This window comes from Salmo trutta, chromosome 31 (assembly GCF_901001165.1).
Source record: "Salmo trutta chromosome 31, fSalTru1.1, whole genome shotgun sequence".
Taxonomy (NCBI): Eukaryota; Metazoa; Chordata; class Actinopteri; order Salmoniformes; family Salmonidae; genus Salmo; species Salmo trutta.
The window spans coordinates 34,057,060-34,084,682 of record NC_042987.1 but is presented as its reverse complement, the minus strand read 5'-3'; the positions used below and the strand labels follow the sequence as shown (position 1 = coordinate 34,084,682).

The 27,623-nt window shown below is 43.9% G+C and overlaps 1 protein-coding gene across 3 annotated transcripts; it reads left to right on the top strand.

Annotated features, from left to right (window-relative positions):
• LOC115170066 (TSC22 domain family protein 2) lies at positions 1-26,236 on the top strand. 3 transcript variants are annotated; one of them, XM_029726314.1, is made up of 4 exons: positions 1-2,411; positions 23,661-23,712; positions 24,336-24,641; positions 24,732-26,236. In XM_029726314.1, the coding sequence occupies exons 1-4, from the start codon at positions 646-648 to the stop codon at positions 24,873-24,875; spliced, it is 2,268 nt and encodes a 755-aa protein (XP_029582174.1). In that variant the 5' UTR covers positions 1-645; the 3' UTR covers positions 24,876-26,236. The 3 variants fall into 3 exon arrangements, with proteins under 3 accessions (XP_029582174.1, XP_029582173.1, XP_029582172.1); XM_029726313.1 differs by having other exon boundaries at positions 24,336-24,701; XM_029726312.1 differs by having other exon boundaries at positions 24,336-26,236.
• The last annotated feature ends 1,387 nt before the right edge of the window (positions 26,237-27,623 follow it).

Below are 27,623 nucleotides of genomic sequence, written 5' to 3'. Positions count from 1 at the left end.
TTGACAAGAATGAGGGAGGTAGCCGCTGTTCGGAATTTCAGTTCCCTGAAGTGTGAAATAGAGACGATTTATTCTTGGAAATGTGTTACATATACCTTTGAAACAAGTGTTAGTATTGAATCGTTTTAAGTTCGTAAGTCAAGAGGGGAGAGGAGACTTGTTCCGAGAGATGTCTTACATACTTGTCCCAACGTAAAGGAGTGTTGTTGTAGCCAGCTAGCTAGTTGAGTGGAGAGGTACGGGCCCGCTTCACAGTGGGACTAAAGTAGCTGCCGCAGCTGGGGAACTATATCTGCGACAGCCGCCATCTGACAACTACGGGGTCCGGACATTACTTTACTGAACAGGCCGGTACGGACGGATCAAAGCTTTGGATCAGTTATCGAATTACTACTTCTATTGGCAAACGCTGCATTGCTGGACTTGGAAGGGTTGGTCTTCAATGTTATGAACTCGTAAAATGCAACAGGAGACGAGAGGAGGAAGGAACAAGGATGACTCATACTCCTCTTGATAATAGTTAAAAAAAACTTACATCGATGCAAATTCGCTGTTTCAGATAGCCAGTTGTCAGCTGATATTAGCTAACTCACTTGCTTTTAACGCGAGACATTTAGACGGGAGTTGTGAACGCAGGCTCTCAAAATGTCTAAAATGCCGGCTAAAAAGAAAAGCTGTTTTCAGATCACAAGTGTGACACAGGCTCAGGTGGCGGCCAGCAGTGCCACGGACGACACGGAGAGCCTGGACGACCCAGACGAATCACGGACTGAAGACGTGTCGTCGGAAATATTCGATGTGTCCCGGGCCGACTTCGAGCCGGAGGTATGTGATCGAAGTTCGTCTGAGGAAACCCTAAACCATGTAGGGGAGCAAGAGGCACCTGGCGTTATGGCCCCACCGCGTAGTGTACCTAAAGTTGGGCAGATACCTGCAATGTCGGGGCCTCCAAATGAAGGTTTTGCTATTCGAAAGGCAGGAGTGGCAGGCTCGCCTCATGTTAGCCAGCAAACACTGGGAAGTGGTTCGTCAAGCGGCCTCCCTATTGCTCAGTCCGGGCTCATGCCACAGCCTGCCCCAGTGGCCAGTTGGGGGGTTACAACAGTGTCAGTGAGCACATCCCAGCCCGTAGTGACTAGTTTAACCCCTACTTCGTCATCGACAGCAAGTTGCAGTTCACGTTTCAGGGTCATCAAACTTGACCATGGTACTGGAGAGCCCTTCAGAAAGGGCCGATGGACTTGCACAGAGTTCTATGAGAAAGACTCAGAGGGTAACACTGTGGTTAACAGGACTACGGATAACATTAGGCATGCCAATGCGTTTGACCCCAGCGCTGACAGGGACAGCGGGCTGGGGTTGACGGGTGGTACGGTGGTTGCACCGTCGACTCACTCCGGCCAGGGCCTAGACTCCATAGTGGACGCTGCTGCTCTTAATGCCTTGCACGTTCACCCAATGGACACACTGCAACAGCAGCAGCCCCACCACCAAAATTACAACATTGGGCAGCCTGGAACAGCCACACACAACATTTTCCCCACCAACAACCTCATGGCTGTCCCTGGTCAGCAGCCAACGCTGAGTACTATCCAACCCGCTGCCAACCAGACCCTCTTTTCTGTGGGGCTCAACGGTCTTCCTCAAAGTGGCATTCACATACAGAAATCCCCAAGCATGACCCCTGCAGCCCAGACCCAGACGCTGGCTTACCCTCCCCAGCAGCAGGCCATGCTACAGCAGCTTCCACTGGGACAGCACCTGCCCAACCAGCCCCCAGGCCTGCCCCAGAACCAGGCAGACTACTACCAACACCAACAGAACCAGCCTGGCATGCAGGCAGTGGCCTCAGCCGGCCAGACCCTCTATGTGGGACAGACTGTGGGTCAGGGCCCGTCACTGGTCATGACTCCCGCCACCGGGGTTCCGATGCTGGGGCAGGTAGGGGAGATGGCGGCGGTGGGGGGAGGAGGTTCTTTACCTGTCAGTCAGCCAGCTTCAGGCCTGATGGGTGGAGGTGTTGGGTCATCCATGGTACTGGGCGGAAGCTCTACTCTGCAACAGCTTGTAGGTCAGTATGCCCCCACGGGTATTCGTCAACCCGTCAGCCTCCACCCTTCGCCCCCCGGCACCCAAAACGTACCCACCATTGTGCCCAGTGCCTCCAGCGCCACCACATTAGCCCCCACTGTCATGCCAAACCTGACTGCCTCCTTGCTGCCCGGGCAACAGGCCCGCGATGGCAGGGGGGCGCAGGGCCTCCCGGCGGCCGGGTTCAGCCATGTGGAGGAGGGCCAGCCTCCCGCCTTCTCCGAGAAAAACCTGATGAAGATCCCTGAGAGCCTGCAGCTGGCCAACAACCCCTCTGTGAACAGCCTGTTTGGAATAGCCATAGACGGGGACGAGGACAGGTAAGCCACCACCTTTTACCCTGTCACAGTTCATTTATCATATGGAAGGGAATAACCTGGCTAGAAAGTCAACAAAATGCTGTTGGGCCACATACTGGAGACTCTCAGGGGCAGGGCCATTCAGACGCATGACTGAGGCCTAGCTAATAATAGCTATTGCGAAACAATAGCTTAATCTCATATGTTGAGGTTTAAATCATTTTGGCACTGTTTCTCTCTTTTAAGCAGTACAATAGCTTGTACAATTAAGGGCTTGTAAGTAAGTATTTCACTGTAAGGTCTACACTTGTTGTATTCGGAGCATTTGACAAATAAAGATTGATTTGAATTGGCAGGCTTTTATAGCAGTGTGGAAAAACATTGCAGCTGTGGAGTGGTTTTATGAAGCGTGGGGGGGGGGGGCATAAGCATGTGTGTGTGTTCACGAGGGGGAGGGTCTGTCTTTGAACTCATGGCTGCATGTAGCATCCAGCCAGCCAGCTCCCTGGACATGTAGATGGACTGGAGATCTCCTATTCCTTTCCTCTTGTCACGATGACGTCTTGTCAGTGGTTTGGTTGGCGTGGCTGGACAGACAAACGGGTCTTTCTTCCAGGGCTCTGTTCAAAAGTAGAGCACTATGTAGGGACTAGCGTGTCATTTGGGATGTAGCATAGCTGTACATGGGAGCAGAGGGGCACACAGGAAGGAAATATGTTTCTCAGTAGGCAGACTCGAAAGGGAGCTGGAGTGTAGCCCAAGTAAACCCCCCCCCAACTTAACACCTGGGTTAGATAGCAATGAGCATACATTAACTCCTTACTGGTGTACAGAAGTGTGTGTACTCGTGTTGCTTTGATGTATTCTGTTTTCAGTTGTTAGTCTAAATACAATGTTGCTGACTTGACCCAGGCTAATCTCCAGCTATCCTAATTCTGTTGCCATAACACGTTAAAGGTCCAATGCAGATGTTTTTATTTCAATATCAAATCATTTCTGGGTGTCAATTAAGTATCTTACTATGATTTTATTATATTGACATGGTCAAAAAGAAACAAAAATAGCTTCTTAGCAAAGAGCAATTTCTCAAGCAAGAGTTTTGCTAGGACTGTCGGAGTGGGCTTAGTGGGGCGGGTGAAAACTGAAAAGTAGCTGTTATTGGCAGAGGTTTGGAATTCTATTTCTTATTGGCCTATTAACCACTTTATCGCCTGGTGATGTCACCAGGCCAGACACAACTCCCGTTCTACCAAAAAAAGGCAGACATTTCAGGTGTTTCCCCCCCCCCCCCCCCAAACATAATTTTCACTATTTCACAGTACACACGTACATCACAGGCAAGTCACGTTTTTGACTGCACTCGGCCTTTAAGGCAATTTCTAAGTCGATGGCCTCTGTAACAAACTTGCGAAATAAGCTTATAGCCAGCCACCTTCTACACTGGAGGCTAGATATTCCTTTTGTATTAGTCCTCCTGTGTGCTTGACCTGTTTAAAAAAAATAATAATAATTTGTTAGCTCCTGACCTAGAAAAAGGCTTCCTCGTTGAAGTATGGTGGAGGCTGGAGCTGGTGTTTGTAAGTCGCTCTGGATAAGAGCGTCTGCTAAATGACTTAAATGTAAATGTAAATGGTGTTTTGCCACATTTCATGCTATCAGAATTTCCATTCACTTAGCTAGTAGACCCCACTTAGGAAAAGGGTCTGAGAGGATGGGCTTGGAGTTGGTGCAGTGCTGTTGGGTGTTTTTTCGGGGGGGTAAGTCTAGCCAAGTGGATTGCTCAAGGACTGTTAGGCTGTATGATGTGTATACATTTGATACAGGAGTCAAGTTTTTTTTAAATATTTTTTTATTTTTTTAGATAGGCCTACAAACAGATATATTGAAGGCTTGACTACAGTCTGGCATAGGAGCTTTACAGATGGTGACCTTTGACTGAAAATAGTCGTTTTAGTGTATACAGTTTAGGAACTAGACTTCAAAGCAGATGATCACATCCTAAATTATCATAGAGTTAGGGTTGTCAAGGTTAGGGTTGTCGGGGTTAGGGTTGTTAGGGGTGAGAGGTGTCACTCACACTTCCTGTTCATATGCTAAAACTTTCAGTTCCTGAATTGAGTGCTCGTCGGGGTCGGCAAGCGTTAGAGGAAACCGTAAAGTGTCTCAAATCTCTTGGTGGTTTCCATATACCGGTTTTATAGACTGAAATATAGCCTAGACTAGGCAGCATATATGCAGCAGCACAGGCAGTTTGTTTTCGGTCGCATGTCCTAGATACCTACAATCGTTTGACCTTTTTTGTTGATTTACGAGCCCAACTTGCCTTACGGGCTTTTTCAAAAAATAGTTTTTGCAGAACATGTTTTTTTATTTTGAAAGCTCTGGTTCTGCTCTTTGTTGATTCATGAGCTTAACTTTACTTTTTAGCCTTTTGAAAAATAGATTTTAGTTGTATTTGAACGTGTAAGTTACCCAGTTTTGCCATTCCTAAGTTGCTGTGTTTTAAAAACGGCAATGCAGAACCAGAAATCACTACCAGTTGTCATGTTCTTCTGCCATACGTACTTTTTTCACTCTCTCTGCCTGAAACTTAATCGAAGTTCGTTGTTGTCAGTCACCCACCGTCCCTTGTCAGGAGCTGAGTGGCGTATGAAACTGCAATGCCTCAACCAAAACCACACTGTGGCCCTGGCTGGCGAGACTTGGCTGTAACTTTGCATCTGTTTCAGTGCTTCCAATGCAGTCATATAGCTGTGGCGCTGCGCCACGGCAAAATAATTTTCACCACGGCCCAAAAATATGGAACATGGAAAAAATATTTCTGCTGGGGCACACGTTGAAGATGCTGTAACAGTCCACATTTTATTTTTCCTCTTCAAACGAAACGAGTAATAAAGTAGGAAAATCTGACAACCCCGTAGTAGAATAGTTGATTTACCTAGTCGGCTTGTTGTGTGTTCTATGCCAGATAAATATTCAAGTTACGAGTGCCTTACGGAAACAATTACCTGACTCGAATATAGGCTGCAAAAATAGGCCCCGTGACCTTTTAGGCTCCGTGCTTCACATTTTTCCAGAGGAAATGTTCTTCTGTTCTGTGCATTATGTACCACTCCAGTGTTTTTTTGTGTCAGCGGGGAACATCCTCTGTTGCAGTGTCTAGTGCCAGGCCCCTTGACTGACTGACAGGCATAGAGAGGCAAACTGGCAGTTGTTGCTCATCAGTTAAGTGTTGAATGACATTTATGTTTTGAGGTGACTGAGGTATTCCCAAAACTCTAGGAAGCCGGCGCAGAGTGAGTGGAGTTCCACGGTTCCTATTCTATAATATTGTTTCCAGATTGGTGTTTAGGGTAGGCATGTGAGCTATGTACTAGGCCTATCTCCCTTGTTTACATCAGGGCTATAACATCTAGGTCCAATTAACCAGTTGTAAGTTTGTTTGCCCATTCTCACAATAGAAATCAAATGCCATCAAAGATATTGGTGATATTGGGTTTGTAATTTGTTGCTGTGACTGCAACTGTTACTGTTATTGTAATGAGACTAAGTCATGATCTGATCTGTTTTGCACATTCTGCCTACATGTTTTAGAATTTGTAATGGGACATGGGTCCCCTTCCCTCATCATTAAACTGTTATTGTTATGGCAAGTCCGGGAACATTATTTTTTTTTTGAGTCAACTGTTGCGTCATTCGTAAGTCAGTATCCCCCCTGCCAGTTCTTCCTGCAAGTGATTACTGTAAAGCTTAGCTGTGTCTTGAATCTTATCTCACCCCCCCCCCCCCAACCATAGATAGCCTGAAGATGGACGATTTAAGCTGCTCTCCCCCCATTTATCTACTTTTTACTTCAGATTGACAGGCTGACTACACCGCTCGCGTTGCGTGCGTGAGCGTTGCAAAATAAATGTAGAAATCTGTTATTCAATTATTGCACCCACACTGCTCACGCGCGTCAACGAGCGTCTGCGTTGCCAAGGGCTAAAATAGGATTCAGTTCTATTTCTGACGCAGATCGCGCTGCAAGTCCTGCCTCTCCCATCTCCTCATTGGTTTATAGAAGCAGGTACCCACGTGCCATCTCCTCATTGGTTATACCCACGTGGGTGACTGAAAGACGAACGAGGTCAGTGGCGGTAAGGCACCTAATTTATGAAAGTTGCCAATGGCAATATAAAGTCTAGAAGAAAAAGCCTGGAAGGAGGAGAGGCGACTATAAACGATTCGGTTGACCGTTTTGTGTGTGGATTAATTGGCGGAGTAGAGGACCTTGTGCATTTCAGGTAAAATAACAACTCCATGTTTATATCCCAGGACAAATTAGCTAGCAACAGCAAGCTAGCTAAAATGGACTAATTAGCTAGCAAGTACAAGCTAGCTAGCTAAATTGCCATAAATGTTTAATGCTTTTCGACCTGTCCCCAAATTAATATAATTGGTGGAGTTTGTTTTGATATTTTAACCTGCGTGTCGTGATCACGTTTGATGTGGGGGGACAAAATAAATTTATGCACCATGCCGCACGCGCAGCCGGTTTGGGTTCCATGTTAGAGACGTTTAATGTTTGCCTGATGGTCGAAAAACTTGTTGCAGAACATTTTGCAGCTTTATGCGGTGTTGTCAGAGTAACAGACATTTTAGGGGAAGATGTTTAACTAGATATACTTGTATAATGAACTGAGGCTATTTGCGTACAACGACAACAGGTTATAGGTCTAAGTTAGCTGAGCTGTGCATCTTGACTCAGCAGCCCACTAGGAGACAAGGAGGGATTGACACTGAAATGAGCCAGTGTGTGGACAAGGAGGGTGTCGGGAGGGGGGGTTGACAAGGGTGTCTGGAGGGGGTGTTGGACAAGGAGGTGAGTCTGGGGGGAGGGGTGTGTGTGGACAAGGTGTGTCTGGGGGAGGGGTTTGTGTGTGTGGACAAGGAGGTTTGAGTGTGTGTGTGGGTGGAGGATGGGGGGGGTTGGGATGAACTTTAAAAGTTTTGAGTACAATAGTCTGTTAGGGGAAGTATATGTATTTCATGTCAGGGTGTGTGTGACAATGAGTGGCACTTGGCCTTTAACCCCAGGGTGTCCGGTTGTATCCTGAGGGACCTGGACCACCACTGATCGCTGTGTCCTGACTCGCCTTCAGCCCCTGCTACTCATTTACAATGTACCTAAAGACATTAGCCTGCATTCAGCCCTATGTTCTTCACTTTCATACCATTCAGCAGGCCCTTTTGGCTAAAATGGGTGAACAGAATTAGCCTACCAACGTTAATCTTTGCGCTCATCAGCCTCTCAAGTCCCGCCTGCCTTTTTACATTTTTTTTATTGCTATTCTAAAAAAAAAAGTGCATTGTTCTCTGCCGGCCCACTCTGCCGGCCCACTCTGCCGGCCCACTCTGCCGGTCTCTCCATTGTCGTATTTAGGTTCTCTTCTCAGTCATCATCTCTGCTCCAGGTACAGATTCCTGCCATTGTTTACAGAGAAAGGCCCGTCGGCCCTGGCTTCAGAAAGGCCCGTCGGCCCTGGCTTCAGAAAGAAAGGCCCGTCGGCCCTGGCTTCAGAAAGAAAGGCCCGTCGGCCCTGGCTTCAGAAAGAAAGGCCCGTCGGCCCTGGCTTCAGAAAGAAAGGCCCGTCGGCCCTGATTTAATAGATTTACAGTACGTCACAAAGGGCTAAAGAAGAGATGTTATTTATGCACGGTATTTAGGTGAGTGGTGTTTTAAGTGATGTATGTTTGAATAGTCGAGGCCTTTCCTTTGCGCCACTTTCTTATCCGTGTAACTCTGAAAGCGCTGATAGGTTGTCCAGGTAGGTTAAAGCAATGTCACAAACTTCATATCCGTAACTTTTCTGCCTAGCCTATCCACATCCTTACAAAAGTATGGGAAAACACGACATGGCCTATAGGACATACAGTGAGTCCAAGAAACCACAGTTCCACGAAAGTCAGTTCCCTCGACTCTCTCTATAGTTTTGTTTTCCATCACCCCTGCTTCCTGATTTAGGGGCCTACAGTACAGGGGAACATTTCCAGAAGTGTGGCCATATTTATGAATTTACAGTGGGCATTGAGCCCCGTTCTCTTACTCCCCAACACCCCACTGAATTAAACCTGTGCCGCAGGGGGACTCCAACAGAGCGCTGGAATCTAAATAGTCTTGACCTAGTTCTGCCCAGGCTCTGATGGATGGGGCAGATGACAGATGGCCTCACCCATTGCTTCTTTCTAGGGCTGGGAATTGCTAGGGACCTCGCGATACCATATCACCATACTTAGGTGCCGATACGATATGTCCTGCAATTGTCACAATTCTATATGTTTTAAGATTCAGTGTTCCTAACATATAGCTCACCATGTCTGCTGCAGAGGAACAAGAGAAATCTGACTACATTTTGATCAGTCATGGAAATAAATTGCTAAAAATATCTTGGTTCGCCATTTTCAAAATTGGATAGAGAACAAGCTATAGATGGAAAAATACTGGAGTTTTGGTAGCAGTACAGCCGACTAGCGCAAAAAATATTGCGATATTGTCAAAAAATAATATCCCGACTATGTAACTGAATTGATTCCCTCCCCTTCACAAAGTCCCTATGGCTTTTCACATGCTCAGTGAGTGAGGTTGCTCCGAGGTCCAACACCCTGCAAGCAAACCAACCAGCCAACAGGCTCACTCAAGGCGGTTCTGTGTGTGCAGGGGTGAACACAGCCAACGTTTGACCCAGATAGAAATGGTTGACATCAATGGAAAAGAATGCCTGAAAAGGTTATTTTTGTTGAACCGGTTGTTCTGGGTCATTAGTTTTGCTTGAGGGCGGTATTGAGTTAGGTTAGGCACCTTTCAGCTATCAGTCATGTTGGAGCAAAGTTTTCTAGTAGTTTTTCAACCAATTTAGGCCTAGGAATTAACAGCTTACCTTGGGATATGGCTGTTATCTAGGCTACCTCAGTCATGGGCTGATGGGCGTGTTGCTTCAAGGGTTGAGGTCTGTTAGTTTAGGAGAATGTTACAACCAGTCATAATTGGGCTAAGGTGTCCTTTCAGAGTCGGGAGATTTCCAACTTGAAAACAGGTGAGGATAACCGCTCCAGTTCATCAGTTACATTGACGATGGTGTTCTAGAATCATGTGATCTAGGTTTGGGCGGTATACTAGGGTAGTTTGAAATACCGACGGTATGATTTTCAATATTGTCAACAACAACAAAAAAGCCTTGAAGGGTTGCATGCTTTTACCAGCCAGGTAAGTTGACTGAACATATTCTCATTTACAGCAACGACCTGGGGAATAGTTACAGGGGGGATGAATGAGCCAATTGTAAACTGGGGATGATTAGGTGACGGTGATGGTATGTGGGCCAGATTGGGAATTCAGCCAGGACATCAGGGTTAACACCCCTACTCTTACGATAAGTGCCAAGGGATCTTTAGTATTTTAGACCAGAAGAAAGGGTGCCTCCTCCTGGCCCTCCAACACCCCTTCCGGTAGCATCTGGTCTCCCATCTAAGGACTGACCAGAACCAACACTGCTTAGCTTCAGAAGCAAACCAGCAGTGGGATGCAGGGTGGTATGCTGCTAGCAAATGCTATGCCACTGCTTAAGTTAACAATCTAAGATGTGCCAAATAAATTATATCCAGCTCAGGACTCCAGCTAGGCATTTGGTTTGCTAACTTGCAAGATCAATCTTCTTGGTTACGGCAGAGACAATCAATCCCCTCCTGGATCAAGATCCCTGCTGCCTAAATGTGTTTTGTGTGTACAGGAACAGTATGAAGGTATGCCAGTCTGGATATTGCCCAACACTAATGTAAGCCCAGCTGAGCCCACAAACGACCTGCAGCAACTCTCTCTCCTAAGCTTGACCGGTGATGTAATGTCCTCTTTTACATGTGTGTGTGTAAACGGCTAATTGACCAGCATCGGTTAAATTATTTGAATTATATTTTTCTGTGAGCTCAATGTGACATTGTTTTCTCTAGAGAGAAATCTGATCAAGCTGAACTGTTGTAGTTTCCAACAGGCCAATATTCTACATAGTTTAGTGCAGAAAACGTGGTAATGAATGACAATGACCATAATCCATTGCGCACCTACTTGTCCGGTCTGGGCGTTTTCTTGTCCGCCTGCTGTTTTAGGTTAATGTGGGGCAGACATGGAGGGGGGAAAAGAGACAGAAGAATGTTTGATGGAAAGGGATAGAGAGCAGTTGCTTCGCGGTATCTCTACCAGAAAATACACGAGACAAGTTTATGTATAGTTGCTATTCAGCAGTCATAAAATAACGACTTATTTACTTTGAAGGACTACTAAAATAGTGTTGTTTTTTTGTTGTCAGATCGCATAGGCAGCAGCTCTATAGAGATGACTTGGAATGAAATAATAAAGTCATCAAATAAAACAGAAATATTCTATTAAAGTCATGTTAAATGATGAGTAGTAATGGACAGACACTACCAACATGAGATTTTTAATCATTGTTTTATGTTACAGCATTGAACCCGCGTAGTGCATTTTATGTATAACGCTTCATTTTTTTTTTGACCAAAAAAACGTATTTAAACAAAAAACTAAAAAATGTAACCGAACAGACCTCAAAAAGCACTAATTGCTCGACACTATTAGTACTGCATGAGTTTGTATGCATGTTGGGTTTTGTATGATGCGAGACAGAACGTGAAGGTGGAGCTCCAAAAGTGTTTTGTGACAGAGTTTGTGCCAGAGATTTCTAGGAAAAGAGCCTTGGCTCAATGTTCATATATTCACACATGCTGTACGGCGGGGGGGTGCACACGTGTAGTTCAGTTTATGGACATGGGGCTTTGGGGGGGGGGGGGGGGCATTTCTCCGTCCTCATGGAACATGGTGTGCTTGTGGCCTCCAGGGCCCCATAGTCGGGACATGGGAGGGAATAGTAACCATCTGAGCTCGCCCCCTATCAACACAGTGGTTGGCAAAATAACTCCTTTCCTTCTCTGCAGAACTCAACACTTAAGCGATTTTACAGTTTTTGCCTCAGTTGCCTGTGCTGCATTATAAATATTTGCGGGGTTAGATGTACATGTATTGTTTTTTCAACAGGCACTTGAAACCCCACTCCCCCCAGCAAGTTTTATTCGAATATTTGGGAAAAACGTACTATGTGCTCATCTTGAACTTGTGACAGCCGATTTACTGAAACAGCTTCAGGCACAGCCTCTGTCCTCCTATCTAGTTAACCATGCACACAGGGTGTTCTTCTGATTTAAGACATTTTAACAATACGAGATGGGTTTCTCCTTTTCTCCTGTCTTCTCTGATTCATCCCCTCTCTCCTTTTCTCTCCTGTTTTCTTTTGACTTTGGTTGACACAGGACCCCCTCCATGGTGTTCTACCGGGCCTTCCAGTCTGGCAGCAGGCTGCAGGACTCTAAGGCCCACAGTGATAGGTACTGTACTGGACTGGATGGGACAGGCCTGCCTGTGTGTGTTTATGGTGCAGTGCATAGCAGCTCAGTAACAGTGAGCTTTCCTTTGTGGATGTGCATGGATGGAAACCGCATGGCAGTGGGAATGTTGGCCAGCCAAACCTCTCACGCTCAGCCAATAGGCCTACATCAGTAAATGTACATATTAGTCATTTAGCAGACGCTCTTATCCAGAGCGACTTAAAGGAGCAATTAGGGTTAAGTGCCTTGCTCAAGGGCACATCAACAGATTTTTAACCTAGTCGGCCCTGGGATTCGAACCAGCAACCTTTTGAGTTACTGGCCCAATGCTCTTAAGCGCCAGGCAATCTGCCTCCTCAGTAACACTAAGGCCTACTAAAGCGCATAAACAAACAGTTGTTCCCTGAACCTCCCCTCAACTGACTTACAGTCGTGGCCAAAAGTTTTGAGAGACACAAATATATACATTTTCAGTCTGCTGCCTCAGTTTGTATGACGGCAATTTGCATATACTCCAGAATGTTATGAAGCGTGATCAGATGAATTGCAATTTATTGCAAAGTCTCTCTTTGCCATGCAAATGAACTGAATCCCCCCAAAAAACATTTCCACTGCATTTCAGCCCTGCCACAAAAGGACCAGCTGACATGTCAGTGATTCTCTCGTTAACACAGGTGTGAGTGTTGACGAGGACAAGGCTGGAGATCACTCTGTCATGCTGATTGAGTTCAAATAACAGACTGGAAGCTTCAAAAGGAGGGTGGTGCTTGGAATCATTGTTCTTCCTCTGTCAATCATGGTTACCTGCAAGGAAACACGTGCCGTCATCATTGCTTTGCACAAAAAGGGCTTCACAGGCAAGGATATTGCTGCCAATAAGATTGCACCTAAATCAACCATTTATCGGCCATTTATCGGATCATCAAGAACTTCAAGGAGAGCGGTTCAATTGTTGTGAAGAAGGCTTCAGGGCGCCCAAGAAAGTCCAGCAAGCGCCAGGACTGTCTCCTAAAGTTGATTCAGCTGCGGGATCAGGGCACCACAAGTACAGAGCTTGCTCAGGAATGGCAGCAGGCAGGTGTGAGTGCATCTGCACGCACAGTGAAGCGAAGACTTTTGGAGGATGGCCTGGTGTCAAGAAGGGCAGCAATGAAGCCACTTCTCTCCATCAAAAACATCAGGGACCGACTGATATTCTGCAAAAAGTACAGGGATTGGACTGCTGAGGACTGGGGTAAAGTAATTTTCTCTGATGAATCTCCTTTCCGATTGTTTTGGGCATCCGGAAAAAAGGTGAGCGCTACCATCAGTCCTGTGTCATGCCAACAGTAAAGTGTCCTGAGAACATTCATGTGTGGGGTTGCTTCTCAGCCAAGGGAGTGGGCTCACTCACAATTTTGCCTAAGAACACAGCCATGAATAAAGAATGGTACCAACACATCCTCCGAGAGCAACTTCTCCCAACCATCCAGGAACAGTTTGGTGACAAACAATGCCTTTTCCAGCATGATGGAGCACCTTGCCATAAGACAAAAGTGATAACTAAGTGGCTCGGGGACCAAAACATCGATATTTTCGGTCCATGGCCAGGAAACTCCCCAGACCTTAATCCCATTGAGAACTTGTGGTCAATCCTCGAGAGGCGGGTGGACAAAGAAAAATCTGCAAATTCTGACAAACTCCAAGCATTGATTATGCAAGAATGGGCTGCCATCAGTCAGGATGTGGCCCAGAAGTTAATTGACAGCATGCCAGGGCGGATTGCAGAGGTCTTGAAAAAGAAGGGTCAACACTGCAAATATTGACTCTTTGCATCAACTTCATGTAATTGTCAATAGAAGCCTTTGACACTTATGAAATGCTTGTAATTATACTTCAGTATTCCATAGTAACATCTGACAAAAATATCTAAAGACACTGAAGCAGCAAACTTTGTGGAAATTAATATTTGTGTCATTCTCAAAACTTTTGGCCAGTGGTCAGTATGACACTGTGCTAGAAAGGAAACTACTTTTCAGTCATATGAAGTCCTCTATTTAATCATCTGATTATTCCTATTGAACATGACACATCCGATACCTTTCCCTATCACGCCTACGTACAGAACAGATCATTTGCCAGTATATTATGACCTCCTCTACCCCTTTCAGACAGCTAGACGGAGGGTGCATTCAGGGGGGCAGGACATTCTTGAGGAGCGTCCTATGAAAAGGGAACCACGCCGTGCCTTCAGAAAGTGTTCACACCCCTTGACTTTTTCCACATTTTGTTGTCTTACAAAGTAGGATTAAAATGGATTACTTTTTTTTTTTTTTTGTCAATGAGCTACACAAAATACTGTCTGTCAAAGTGGAAGAAAAATTCAAACATTCGTAAAACAATTATGAAAAAGAACGATCTTGATTAGATTAGTATTTAACCCCCTGAGTCAATACACGTTAGAATCCCCTTTGGCAGCGATTACAGCTGTGAGTCTTTCTGGGTAAGTCTCTAAGTTAAATAAAAATAGCTTTCCACACCTGGCTTGTGCAACATTTGCCTTTTTTTAAAAAAAAATTTTTTTACATTCTTTCCACATCCTTTCTAAGCAACCATTTTCAGGTCTTTGCCATAGATTTTCAAGCAGATTTAAGTCAAAACTAACTCTGCCACATCCACTGACTTCTTGGTAAGCAACGTCTGGGTAGATTTGGCCTTGTGTTTTAGGTTATTGTCCTGCTGAAAGATGAATTCATCTCCCAGTGTCTGGTGGAAAGCAGTTTTCCTCTAGGATTTTGCCTGTGCCAAGCTCATGTCAGTTTCTTTTTATCCTAAAAAAAACTCCCTAGTCCTTAACAATTACATACCCATAACATGCTGCAGCTACCATTATGCTTGAAAATATGGCGAGTGGTACTCAGTAATGTATTTGATTTGCCCCAAATGTAACACTTTTTATTCAGGACAAAAAGTTAATTGCTTTGCCAACATTTTTGCAGTATTACTTTAGTGCCTTGTTGAAAAAAGGATGCGTATTTTTATTCTGTACAGGTGTCCCTTTTCACTCTGTCAAGTAGGTTAGTTTTGTCGATTTAACTACAATGTTGATACAGACTTCTAATTTCAGTTATTAAACTATGTAACTGTTTCCTCTGGCAACTGAGTTAAGGACACCTGTATCTTTGTAGAGACTGGGTGTATTGATACACCATCCAAAGTGTAATTAAGAACTTCATCATGCTCAAAGGGATGTTCAATGTCTGCGTCTTTTTTTTATCTTTTTTTTTTTTACCCATCAACCAATAGGTGCCCTTCTTTGCGAGTCATTGGTAAACCTCCCTGGTCTTTGTAGTTGAATCTGTTTGAAATTCACTGCTCGGGATAGTTTCTGTGGATAGTTTCTGAAGGTGCTGTACATGAAACCATATCTGAGGAGAGAGCAGCACCAGATTGGAAATGAAAGCACGTCGTTAAAACAACGCTCAGCTGACAGACACCACTGAGGAGAACTGCACACATACATATGCAGTCATTTCAAACACCCGACCTCCCACAACGCTGTGTGCCTGAGCCACACTAGTACTAAAGCATTGATTGGCTGGCTGGCTGACTGACTGAGTGCTTTTTAACTGGGACGCTGCAGTAATGTCATGTACTTCTTCCGTCTGGAAGAGTACATGCGGATTTCAGTTGTGCTGTGATTGTTTGGAGACTTTACTGTTACTGCAATCATCTGGAATGTCTATCTCTAGTTGGTTTCCATCACCACCAGCAGCACCACAGGATGGCATTGGTGCCCTTGGCCCAACTTTCTGGTTAACTTCCTGTTTCTAGAGGTGCTGTATGTAGGGTGCTCCGTAGGCACACACACACCCATGAGTGTCGGTTTCCATGGCAGAAGCGCAAACGGGCCAGGCTCAGATCATCTGTAGATCTCAATGGTTCCGTTGGCGTGCTGAGTCGGTATTTCATGTCAAAGTTCCCCCTCAGGAGGCTGAAAAGATTAGTCTGGGTAATATTTGAGTAATAGTTGGTTAACTAACTTTTTTGACTCATCACATACGCTGCTGCTACTGTTTTATTATCTGTCACGTTATACCTACCGTAAATTCCGGACTATAAGCCGCAACTTTTTTCCCATGCTTTGAACCCCGCGGCTTAAACAATGACGCGGCTAATATATGGATTTTTCCCGCTTTCAAATTAAAAAAAATAAATAAAAAAACACATTCTGTGACGTGCTCAGTTTTTTGGCGGCATGAAGCTTTCATTAGACCAATGAAATTGCCGAACGGGTTAAGGTCAAACAACTTTTTTGTTTACTGTTTAGATTAAATCGAGCGCTCTCAAACTTCCCAGCATTCTGATTACGGTAGTCATTTTGTCACCCTCATCATGGCAAAGACACGGAGAAATGCATATGATGCAGCTTTCAAGTTGAAGGCGATTGATCTGGCTGTTGGAAAAGGAAATGGAGCTGCTGCACGGGAGCTTGGTCTTAATGAGTCGATGATAGGACGTTGGAAACAGCAGCATGAGGAATTGACTCAGTGCAAAAAGACAACTAAAGCTTACTGCTAATTATTATTTTTTTTGTTACAAGCCGTGTTTCGTTAAAGCCTGTGTAAAGTTCATTTGTTTCAATGTACCGGTAGGCACCTGCAGCTTATAGACATGTGCGGCTTATTTATGTTCAAAATAATATTTTTTTCAATTCAGTGGGTGCGGCTTATATTCAGGTGCGCTTAATAGTCCGGAAATTACGGTAGATATCTACCTCAACTACCTCGTACCTCTGCACATCAACTCGGTACTGGTACTCCTTGTATATAGCCAAGTTATCATTACTCGGTACTGGTACTCCTTGTACAGCATATAGCCAAGTTATCAATACTGGTACTCCTTGTACAGCATATAGCCAAGTTATCAATACTCGGTACTGGTACTCCTTGTACAGCATATAGCCAAGTTATCAATACTGGTACTCCTTGTACAGCATATAGCCAAGTTATCAATACTTGGTACTGGTACTCCTTGTACAGCATATAGCCAAGTTATCAATATTCATTGTGTATCTATTACTTTTATTACGTGTTTTACTTTTCTATTATTTCTCTATTTTCTTTCTTTGCATTGTTGGGAAGGGCCCATAAGTAATCGTTTAGCTGTTATTTCACACCTGTTTTACAAAGCATGTGACAAATATTATTTTATTAAGTAAGTTATTCAACCTAATTTTGAAACAGATTGTGCCCTGTCAACATGATTCCATAGAGATTGTTCCGATGTCTCTTAACATCATGCTTCACCGTTTCCTCCTAATGTTTACTGTAAAGAGTACTATGGATGGATGCCCCATTGCCAATTCTCCAGACTGGTCCCTGTGTATCTGTTCATTTTTTTTCTAGTTATGAAAGGAATGTGCTTCCAGTCAAACATGGTTTTGAAAAGCCTTTCATGCTAGTAGCAGGTATGTACTCTCAAAGGTGTCAAGGTAGTCAAGTCAACCTGCAGGTACTGAACAAGTGGACTGGCCTTGCCTTTTGAGCTTCGTGCTGGTTTTATCGTAAGCCAAGCCGAGCCAAAGGCCCCAACTGGGCTTCTCTCCCTCACTGAAGCGCCAAAGTTACTGATCCTGGTGACACTGAGGCAACAGTGGCTAGGGGCAAGGTATGACAACTATTCCAGGTTCCCACTCAGTCTTCGTCAATGTCAGAGCTCTTCATGACTGTCCACTCTTCGGTGGGTAATACGTCTTAGATTCACCTTCTCTTGAACCCTTGAGGTTTGAGCCGTCTCGGTCGTTCTGCTTGGAACACCAAACCCCAATTTGAGCTCCATTTTAAGCTCTGTCCGGTGCTTGAACAAGGTCAACTTTACAGAGTTGCGTAAGATGGGCGATAAGAACCCTTTTTTTTCCCCCAGCGGCTTTTTGTTTGATCTCAGCCCAACCCTTGCCCCTGTGGGCTCTGACGAACAGAGGCGAATTGACACCTTTACCCACGCAGAGCCGGAGAAGTAGCTTTATACCACCGACGGTACATGTTCGAAGTCAGTGTCTCGAACAAAGAGGGAGGCCTACGTGGCTTAGTTTAAGCCAATAGTTTCTAGTTATGTCAGAACAGGCTTGGGCGAACTTGTAACATCACCTGGCCACATTTGTTTTGCCTTACAACAAAAATATCACCACTTCTAAGTGTAATTTTGCTTCTTGGACAGATTTTTTTCCCCTTCCTTTCAGACACTCATAGCTGCCATGGGCTTTGGTAACTAGTTATGTTATTTTTCTTGGCCTATGTAGCAGTATGTAACAAACCATTCATGACTCAACACCAGCTTAATTAAAACCAGCTGATTTTGTTAATGCAGTTGATTGTCCAAATCATTGGATGGATGAGATGCTTTTGAAGGAAGCTGTGACTGTTCCACATCAACCATAAAAAACTTCAAGCATCACAAAAATATTGTTGTTAGTGTCACAATAGACACTCTATGTACCTTCTCAGATTATACCAGGGGTGTCAAACTCATTTTGCCACTGGGGCCAAATTCAAGACCTTCAGACCTTCACTGAGTTTCGGGTGGTCGCACTGCAAGAATTATGCGTTTTCTATATAGATGCATAGGCCCACCAGAATGTCAAAAACGATACTTTAATACGATACCTTCCTTGTATCTTAATTTGAGTGGGCACTGCCCAGACTGATCTATGATCAGCTGGTTTGTGGCAGCTCTGATTGGTGCTGAATACCACCATGGGTGCTAATCTAGCACTAGCTATCTTTGGCATTCCCCCAGTCCTCTACACTGAATAGCAGTATCTTCTATTCACTGTGCCTAATGGTCAGAACAGACTGTCCTCGTCGTGGTCACATTGACCTCTGCCACAGTCGCATAGTAAGACTCTACCATCCCCCTAAATATGTTGGGGGGGGCGTCCACCACACCCCTGCCAGTGTCCACCAGTGGCTGGTTTTATCCAGGCTCATCTTGAGCAAACCTGGAAGAACCACACTACTGTACTCCTATTTTATCCTGTAACCCGGGCCTGTGCTCTGTCATGTTTGTCTTTTCTGAGCAAATGAATAAACAAACTCCCCTTCAGTCTGTCCCAGCATCTAAATCCGTAATGCTGGTATTAACCGTTTACGCCCAGTTAGGCAGTGTACATACTGTACACTTGCTAGCTAGAGAGCCCAATGTTTACATTAGTCATTTGGCAGACGCTTTTATCCAGAGCGACTTACAGGAGCAATTAGGGTTAAGTGCTTTGCTCAAGGCCACATCGACAGAATTGTTTTTTTTTTTCTTCACCTACTCAGCTCGGGGATTCGAACCAGCAAACTGTTGGTTACTGGCCAAAGCGCTCTTAACTGCTAAGATGACATGTTTAATTCTGGTTGTTTGATGTTGTGTAAAGTTTTATTAAAGTGCCAAAGGACCAGTGACACCATGGCGACAAAAGTGTTTGGGACTGGCCTAATCATGTGACGTAGGCCTAAACATGATTGCATTCATGCATTTTATTTAACAATTTCAACTGTTTTTAGTTTATGGTCTCACTGGCGTGGGACCAGTCTGGAGATATTTGGACTTGGGGCTCACGGCGAGGTCTGTGCTTTTACAGAGCAAGAGATCCGTCTGGTCAGACCTTTTTTGAAAACTTGCAGGAAACTTATAGAAGGCCTGTGTGCACACCTGGAACTAAACAATTAAACACACATTGAAGTTTGTGTTTTGCCTGCTTTCTTGTAGATTTATTTATTTTTGGCCTACGTAACAACTCCCTGACAGTGGGGACCTGCCTGGCTTCGCATGTGTTTGCTTTAGCCTGCCTGGTGGACCAGGTGGGCAGGGACAAATACTTTCAATACGTTTCTATTAGTTCCATTGCAACAGGCAAGCACAGATGGAGTTTATTATCATTTTCTTTTTACTATTTCTAATACTATGTGTGTGGGCATTGTGTTTTTAGAGGTGTTGGGGGAGTGTGCCCACTGCCTCCACGCGTGTGACATGTTTGTCTTATTCTTCTGTCTTCATTACCCATCATCCTCTTGTCGACGAGCTCAAAGAGGAGATTTAGTGGTACAAATGATGTCACTGGACTGGCTGCAGAGCTAGGAGGGCATTCCTCTGTGGAGAAGCCTGCTGATGTTAATCTGCCTGTACTTCCGCCCTTCTTGGACAACTAAATTGGATGGTGAAAGAACAGAATGTCTTGTCGTGCTCCAGGGCCATCCAACACTCATTTTGAGGGAAGCGCTAAGTGTGTGTGTGTGCTCATTAGAGCCTGAGACATCAAAAAGCAGCTGTCTTACTGGGTTCCTAGCCTTCTAAAGTGTGGATCACAACAATGTGATGACCGTTGTAGAACAGCACCGAATGTCAACCCATGCAATCAGTCCTTGCTGATAAAGGCTACCACATATCTGGTGGTGAATACTATATATATATAATATATATATATATATATATTTCACTCACTCACTCTGTGGGCAGTTTTAGGTACACCACCCGGGTCACGAACATGCTTAGTTCCTACAGACAGTCACGTGGCCATGGTTTGCTATATAAAGCAGGCAGACGGGCATCGCGACATTCAGTTACTTTTGGATTGAACGTTAGAATGGGCAAAACAAGTGACCTAAGCAACTTTGAGTGTGGTAGGATCGTCGGTACCAGGCGCGCCGGTTCCAGTAACTCAGAAACGGCCTCCTGGGATTAACACGCACAACAGTGTCTAGGGTTTATAGAGAATGGGGAAACAAACAAAAAACATCCAGTCAGCGGCAGTCCTGTGGGTGAAAACAGCTCGTTGATGAGAGGTGGAAGGAGAACGGCAAGAATCGTGCAAGCTAACAGGTGGGCCACAAACGGGCAAATAACGGTGCAATACAACAGTGGTGAGCAGAAAGACATTTCAGAACGCACAACTCGTCGGTCCTTGTCACGGATGGACTAGTGCAGCATACTACCACACCAGGTGCCACTCCTATCAGCTAGAAACAAGAAGTGGGTCCAGTGGAATCGCCCACACTGGACAATTGAGTAGAAAAACAAATCCCGGTTCCTGGTGTGTCATGCTGATGGCAGTCAGGATTTAGAGTAAGTAGCATGAGTCCATGGCCCATCCTGCCTGGTGTCAACGGTACAGGCTGGTGGTGGTGTAAAGGCGTGGGGAATGTTTTCCTGTCACACTTTAGGTCTCTTTATACCAATTGAGCAATGGTTCCATTCCCTGAAGAATTCAGGCTGTTCTGGAGGCAAAGGGGGTCTGACCTGGTACTAGATGGGTGTACCTTGTAAACTGGCCACTGAGTGTATACTGAGCATTTAATCAGGAAAATATCTTGCATGTCTTTCAGATTATTTAATTGGCTAAGATAATAAATTCATTTTTATAGTTTAGTCGTTTTAAAGGTGTAGCCTTCATGTATGTATTAAGCATGACACATCATGTGAACAGCTTTGTAAGTAATGCTGTTTGTCAAATGTTGGCTGTATTGTTCATATGATATAGTATCAATGTCTTATTTCATGAAACCACACAAATCCTTTTTTTTGGGTGTGGGGTGGTGTGCCCCTTTACTAAACTTAATTTGAACCTGCATTCTCGTGCATAGCCAGCCTAACCTACTCCAAAATGCATGCGCGCAATAGGCATACATGTTACGGGTACTCAAAAGCAAGGTGATAATTGCGGATCCATTCCATTTTACTACTTCCCCTGTTTTGTGGAGTCATTCTCACTTGGATGCATGCTGTTGACCTGAGTCATAAACCACCATTGCCATTTGATTTATGATTAGTGGCCTAGTAACACTCTAGCTTTATTTTTAATTTTTACTTGTTTCTATTTGATTGACATGATTATAAATAACTGGATACATTTACCATTCTCTCCCTGCATGTGCATCAAGGTGAAGGTGACTGCGGGAGCAGTGAAATGTATCCCCGCTGCATACTTATCAACCCATGTCGTGTGCGGGTTCATGTTACATTTTTCCCGATGTAGCCTAGTGATACTTATGCCCTCCAGTGCTTTTGTAGTGTCCTTTCAATCTATCACGTTCTATGAAAGAGTACTCTCTCAACCATGCGCTACACACTATCCTATGAACTACCGTGCTCTCCCGGTTCTCGTAGTTATTCCGGATCATTGGTCCATTACAGGGAACGACGCGGGTAACTGTATTGCTCATTACTTTAGTTCCACCGTCGCCCGTTTTCGATAGTGGAGCATTGGTTTTAAGTGTGTCGTTGATGCGGACTGGGTCTGTAGTTGTCGTTGGATATTTAGATTTTATATTTTCTAAATTAGGTTGGTAATGTGTTTTCAGTCGGATGTTTGGAATACGTTTTGTGCACACGTTCGATAAATGTAGACTACATTTCCAAAAAGGTCACGGTGCAGAATTCACACCTGTCGTTGAATGAATGCATGTTAGTTTAGTTTTATGTTAATTTTTTTCATGCATATAGATTTGCCTCAGCCATGAGAGTACAAAAATACACACACACACACACACAAAATTATCGAGGCACAAAAAACCAGACAAGACTTATTTTCATTCAGGTCCTCATAACTGATGGACAGGTGTCACAAGATGTGTTAAGTGTAGTTTTGTCAAACTTTTACATGGCACGTTCATCTCGTGATATATTTTAATCGCACAGTATAGGAATGTGAGTCGTGGCTCCATTTTAAAGATATTAAGAAATCGCCCCGCCATTTCCTGGTTGCTAAAATTCAAATTGTTAGCTTAATTTCAGTTTGTGACAAAACAACTAGTGTAGAGAATTATTGTTTTGAAGCTGGTGTACAAAACTTAAAAATGGGAAGCATAGAAATAGTTAAAGATCTATCGCTTCTATGACTTTCAATGAGAATATATATAACTCACATTTCTATGTGAATTTTGTCCGGTCGTCCAAAAAGTTACATATTTCAGCGTTAATGTGGCCATATGGCTGGCCTTTCCCCTATAGGCTTTGCTGTGACCTATATTGAACTGTTGTCTAGGTCACTGCTAGTAGCTTAGCATGCTAGTAGTACTAGTAGCGTGCCATTCATATCTTAATAGGCTACCTTTTTTTAATATCATAATTGTCACTGATGCTTTACTAAATTTACTGCATTTGAAGCACTTACGATGTATGATATAGTTAGGATATTTTGAGGAATAATATGAAAAAAAGTTCATGACTAATCAACCTGGTCTCAGAGCATTTTGTATTATTCTGTTCTTAAATCTGAGACACTACATTTAGTATGATATGTTACGTTTCATATGGTATGTATTAATTTGTGGATGTCCATCACCCATTTCATATGTTACAAATTTACAATTCGTATTTTGTGTTATGAATTCTAGCTAGCCAGCTAACGTTAACTAGACTAGGGGTTTGGGTTAAGTTTAGGAGTTAGGTTAAAGGGTTAAGGTTAGGGGAAGGCTTAGTTAACATGCTAAGTAGTTGAATGTAGCTAAAACGTTAAAGTTGCTAAAATGCTGCAGTTGTCCGTGATGAGTCGAACTCACAACCTTTGGGTTGCTAGACATTCGCGTTATACATCCACCCTACTTTTAGTTTTTGCTCTAAGTAACCATCTGTATTCATGTAACATATCATACTAATTTCAGTGTCCCGGATTTACATTTACTATGTTACGTTTAGTCTGAGACCAGGCTAGGCTACTTTTCCCTTTACTTTCATGATCAACTGGCCCGTGGTATCTATCAGGTTTCTAGTGTCAGAAATGTTAAAAGTTAAAGAAACCTTTTTTAAAGTGTATGAAAAGTAATCAATAATTAGTGAAATAAGTCTGTCTAATATTCTCCTCTATTCCTTTTACAGTGCCTCTGGAGCCAGTGTTGTTGCCATTGATAACAAAATCGAACAGGCGATGGTAAGTGTTTTTATTTAATCATATTCATTTTATGGTATCATTTGCTTTCATTCTTGTTTTAAACAGTCTCTTGTTGAAATCTCATTGTTGAAATGGAACTACTGTATTGCAAGGAACAAATCTCAACTCATGTCATGTTTTAGGTTTCTGGTTTAGGTCCCTCCTTGGTACTTAACTGAAACTAAAGTAATTAAAGTAATTTTGCCATCTAGAGACTCCAACTAGTTTCCCTGGTCTGAGCCAGTTGCTGACGAGGACGAATACAAGCATAAATTGTGGTCTGACTTATCGCTGACTTCATTGCCCCTCCGGGCCATTTTTGTTTGTGAAATCATCATGTGCCTACAGGGTTTGCTTTGTTCAGTTAATTTACATAGGCTAGTTGTTTTCTGCTCTGTCTTCTCGCATTGGCTGTTAGCGAGCTAAATACCTAATAGCTTGTTCTGTTCTTTCATCCCACAAAGGATGTTAGCGAGCTAAATGCTAATAACTTGTTCTGCTCTGTCCTCCCACAGAGGATGTTAGCAAGCTAAATGCTAATAGGATCTTCTGCTCTTTCCTCCCACTGAGGATGTTAGTGTGCTAAATGCTAATAGGATGTCCCCTGTTTTCTCTCCCTTCAGGACTTGGTGAAAAGCCATCTGATGTATGCAGTGCGTGAGGAGGTGGAGGTGCTGAAGGAGCAGATCAAGGAGCTGTTTGAGAGGAACTCTATGCTGGAACAGGAGAACGCCGTGCTGAAATCCCTGGCCAACAGCGACCAGCTGTCTGAGCTCTCCGTCCGGCCGGCCGCCACAAACTCCTCCTGCAGCACGCCTCCCCAGCAAGGGGTAGGCCAAGGCCAGCCACAACTACAGGCCCAGCCTCAAACGCAGCCTCAAACGCAGCCTCAGCTCCAGGCCCAGCCTCAAACGCAGCCTCAGCTCCAGGCCCAGCCTCAAACGCAGCCTCAGCTCCAGGCCCAGCCTCAAACGCAGCCTCAGCTCCAGGCCCAGCCTCAAACGCAGCCTCAGCTCCAGGCCCAGCTTCAAACGCAGCAGCCTCCGCTTCATCCCCAGCAACTCCAGCCCCAGCAGCTCCAGCCTCACCAACTCCAGCCCCAACCCCAGCTTGACGCCAGCCAGCCTTTGCTGCAACCGCAGCCCAACGGCAACTCCGCTTGAAGTGCATCCTCCCCAGCAGGAGGGAAAAAAGCAGAAAAGCACCCTCCAATTATTCTAAATTAGCATACGAAACAACAAAAAAATTATATTGTCTTGTTCTCCACCAGCTTGGCCACCACAACCAAGTGCAGTGCTTCTGTGCCTGTTTGGCTTTCCCAGTGTTAATGCAATCATTGCGCGAGAGGGACGGGGGCTTTTCTTATGGGGCGCCATGCTGGAGCCTGGACTGGTTGAGTGCTGTGTCAGAGCCTGTGGACCAGATCCCCCCCCCTCCCCCCACCACAAAGGAGTTGTGCAGCTCACATGAGAGGATGAATCAGAGCGTCCCAGAGATTTTTTTTTTTGTAAGAGATGTATTTTTAGCCTTGCTGTTTCATGTTGTAAGTAAGAAGTGGGGAGAGATCTATTTTCGGAGCCGCGCCGCCATTTCTTCTTCGACGTTAGTCCAATCCATGCATCAGTCTAAAGTTCTACGGTTAATGTTTATTTATTACGGGGCTGCTATTTTCATGAAAGGAACAATGTCACAAAAAACTTTAAAAAAAGAGCCTTTTTTTTTGTCATCAGTGTTTAAAATAATAGTCTGTACACACAATGGGCAGTGTATTACATTAACCAGTTGAATATGTAGGCAATAATAAAGAAACTCTGACATACGTCTAACACTAAACAGGCAGTTTTACAATGGAATTGTTTATCCGCACCAGTCAAGATCCAGTTTGAATGTACATTTTGTATAGTGTAAAGTATTAAGAACATAGTAAGGTTTGTACAGGTGAACACCAAGTCTTCTGACAGGAAATCTGAACGTGAATCTGCGGTAGACTATTTTTAACAAACTTCCAATCCAATTGCTAGTTTCTTTGTCTCCAAAATGGAGCATTTATTGTCATACACTCGTGTCTTCTTGTACATGTGTTTTTGGGGTGGGGGGAAAAAAGCTGTGAAATCGTTCATACCTACTTTGTAACCAAAGATGCAAAGCTGTAATTCGATTTATTATTTTGTAATGCGCACTTCTGTATTTTTTTTTTTCTTCTCACTTTCACAACAAAATGTTTTTGTTGCTGTTTAGCATGTTCTGCATGATCTGTAATCTTCAAACCACTTTCTTACCTCATATTTTTATTCAGCACTCTTATTGTAAGATAGTCTGTGAACAATGTAAATGGGGAAAAAGACATGGAGACAAAGAGCTAGGGTTTTGGTAGAGCGATACAAACAAGTGTTACGTACACTAGCTACAGAAAATGAAGTGAGCCATGTTTTGTTCATTTAAATGGTGTTTGAATTTCATATGCCAATAGTTTTGTTACATTGCAAATTTAATGTATTTAAATAAATGCAATATTCAGATTCAATTTTTTTCTGTGAAATTACTACCCATTAGAAACTACAGGAGACTGAGACACAATTTAAATTGTCACAATTGTATGTGTAATTAGTTTCTCTACATAAATACAAAAATGTGGTATTCTATTAGTTAGCTTCTAGCAAGCCTCACAACTTGGCCATTGAGGAGTAATTTCCTTCCAACAAGACTGGCTTGTTAACCTGGTAGTTTTCATTTTTGAGATTTGTTCCATCAAGCATAAAAGTCCCAGGCCGTTGTCACTGATGAACTATTGTAATAGTAGTGTTTGTCAGACTGCCATTAAAAAGTGCCACTCTAAAAGGGGCCTGAGTGAGAGGCGGAACATACATTTTTTAACTTGCTGCATAGAGAGGGAAGAGAGGGAGTTGTACAGTTCTCTGTGGACTCTTTTTGTCTTATGAATGGATTTCCTACCGCCACAGTCAATGTTTAAGCTTTTCTTGTAGGATCCTCTTAACTATGAAGGAACCCTCCTGAGTAAAAGATGAGTGTCCACCATTCATTTATTCTGAACCAAAATATTAATGCAATATGCAACAATATTGATTTTACTGTGTTACAGTTCATATAAGGAAATCAGTCAATTTAATAAATCCATTAGGCCCTAATTTATGGATTTCACATGACTGGGCAGGGGTGTAGCCATAGGAGGGCATAGGCCCATACTTGGGAGCCAAGCCAATCTGAATGAGTTTTTTTTCTCACAAAGGGGCTTTATTAGACAGAAATACTCCTTGGTTTCATCAGCTGTCAGGGTGGCTGGTCTCAGACGTTCCTGCAGGTGAATAAGCCGGATGTGATAGTCCGGGGCTGACGTGGTTACATGTGGTCTGCCATTGTGAGGCCAGTTGGACATGCTGACAAATTCTCCAAAAGACATTTGAGGCAGAAATGAACATTCAATTATCTGGCAACAGCTCTCGTGGACATTCCTGCATTCAGCATGTCAATTGCACACTCCCTCAAAACTTGAGACGTTGTGTGACAAAACTGCACATTTTGGTGGCCTTTTGTCCCCAGCACAAGGTGCTATGTAATGATCATGCTGTTGAATCAGCTTCTTGATATGCCATACCTGTCAAATGGATGAATTATCTTGGCAAAGGAGAACAAATGTGTGCAGTTTGAGTGTATAGAACATTTCTGGGATTTTTTATTTTAGCTCATGAAACCAACACTTTGCATGTTGCGTCTGGGCGAGGAGTATAGTTGATCCAAACTTTCTGACCTCACAACTGTCTAAAGTTAGCTAGCTTGCCAGCTACTTCCAGACATAAATGAGAGAACACCTCACTGACCATTTTACTCGCCCTAGCAGAGCTGGTTAAGCTGTTTTCATGTTATCCAGAGCGTTGGTGACTGTTGCTGGCAAC

What these genes read in the sequence shown, in the direction of transcription:
- LOC115170066 (XM_029726312.1), top strand. Translation starts at nt 646, where the DNA reads ATGTCTAAAATGCCGGCTAAAAAGAAAAGCTGTTTTCAGATCACAAGT. An exon ending in ATAGACGGGGACGAGGACAG is followed by an intron (nt 2,412 to 23,660) that starts GTAAGCCACCAC and finishes TTCCTTTTACAG; the next exon opens with TGCCTCTGGAGCCAGTGTTG. An exon ending in ACAAAATCGAACAGGCGATG is followed by an intron (nt 23,713 to 24,335) that starts GTAAGTGTTTTT and finishes CTCTCCCTTCAG; the next exon opens with GACTTGGTGAAAAGCCATCT.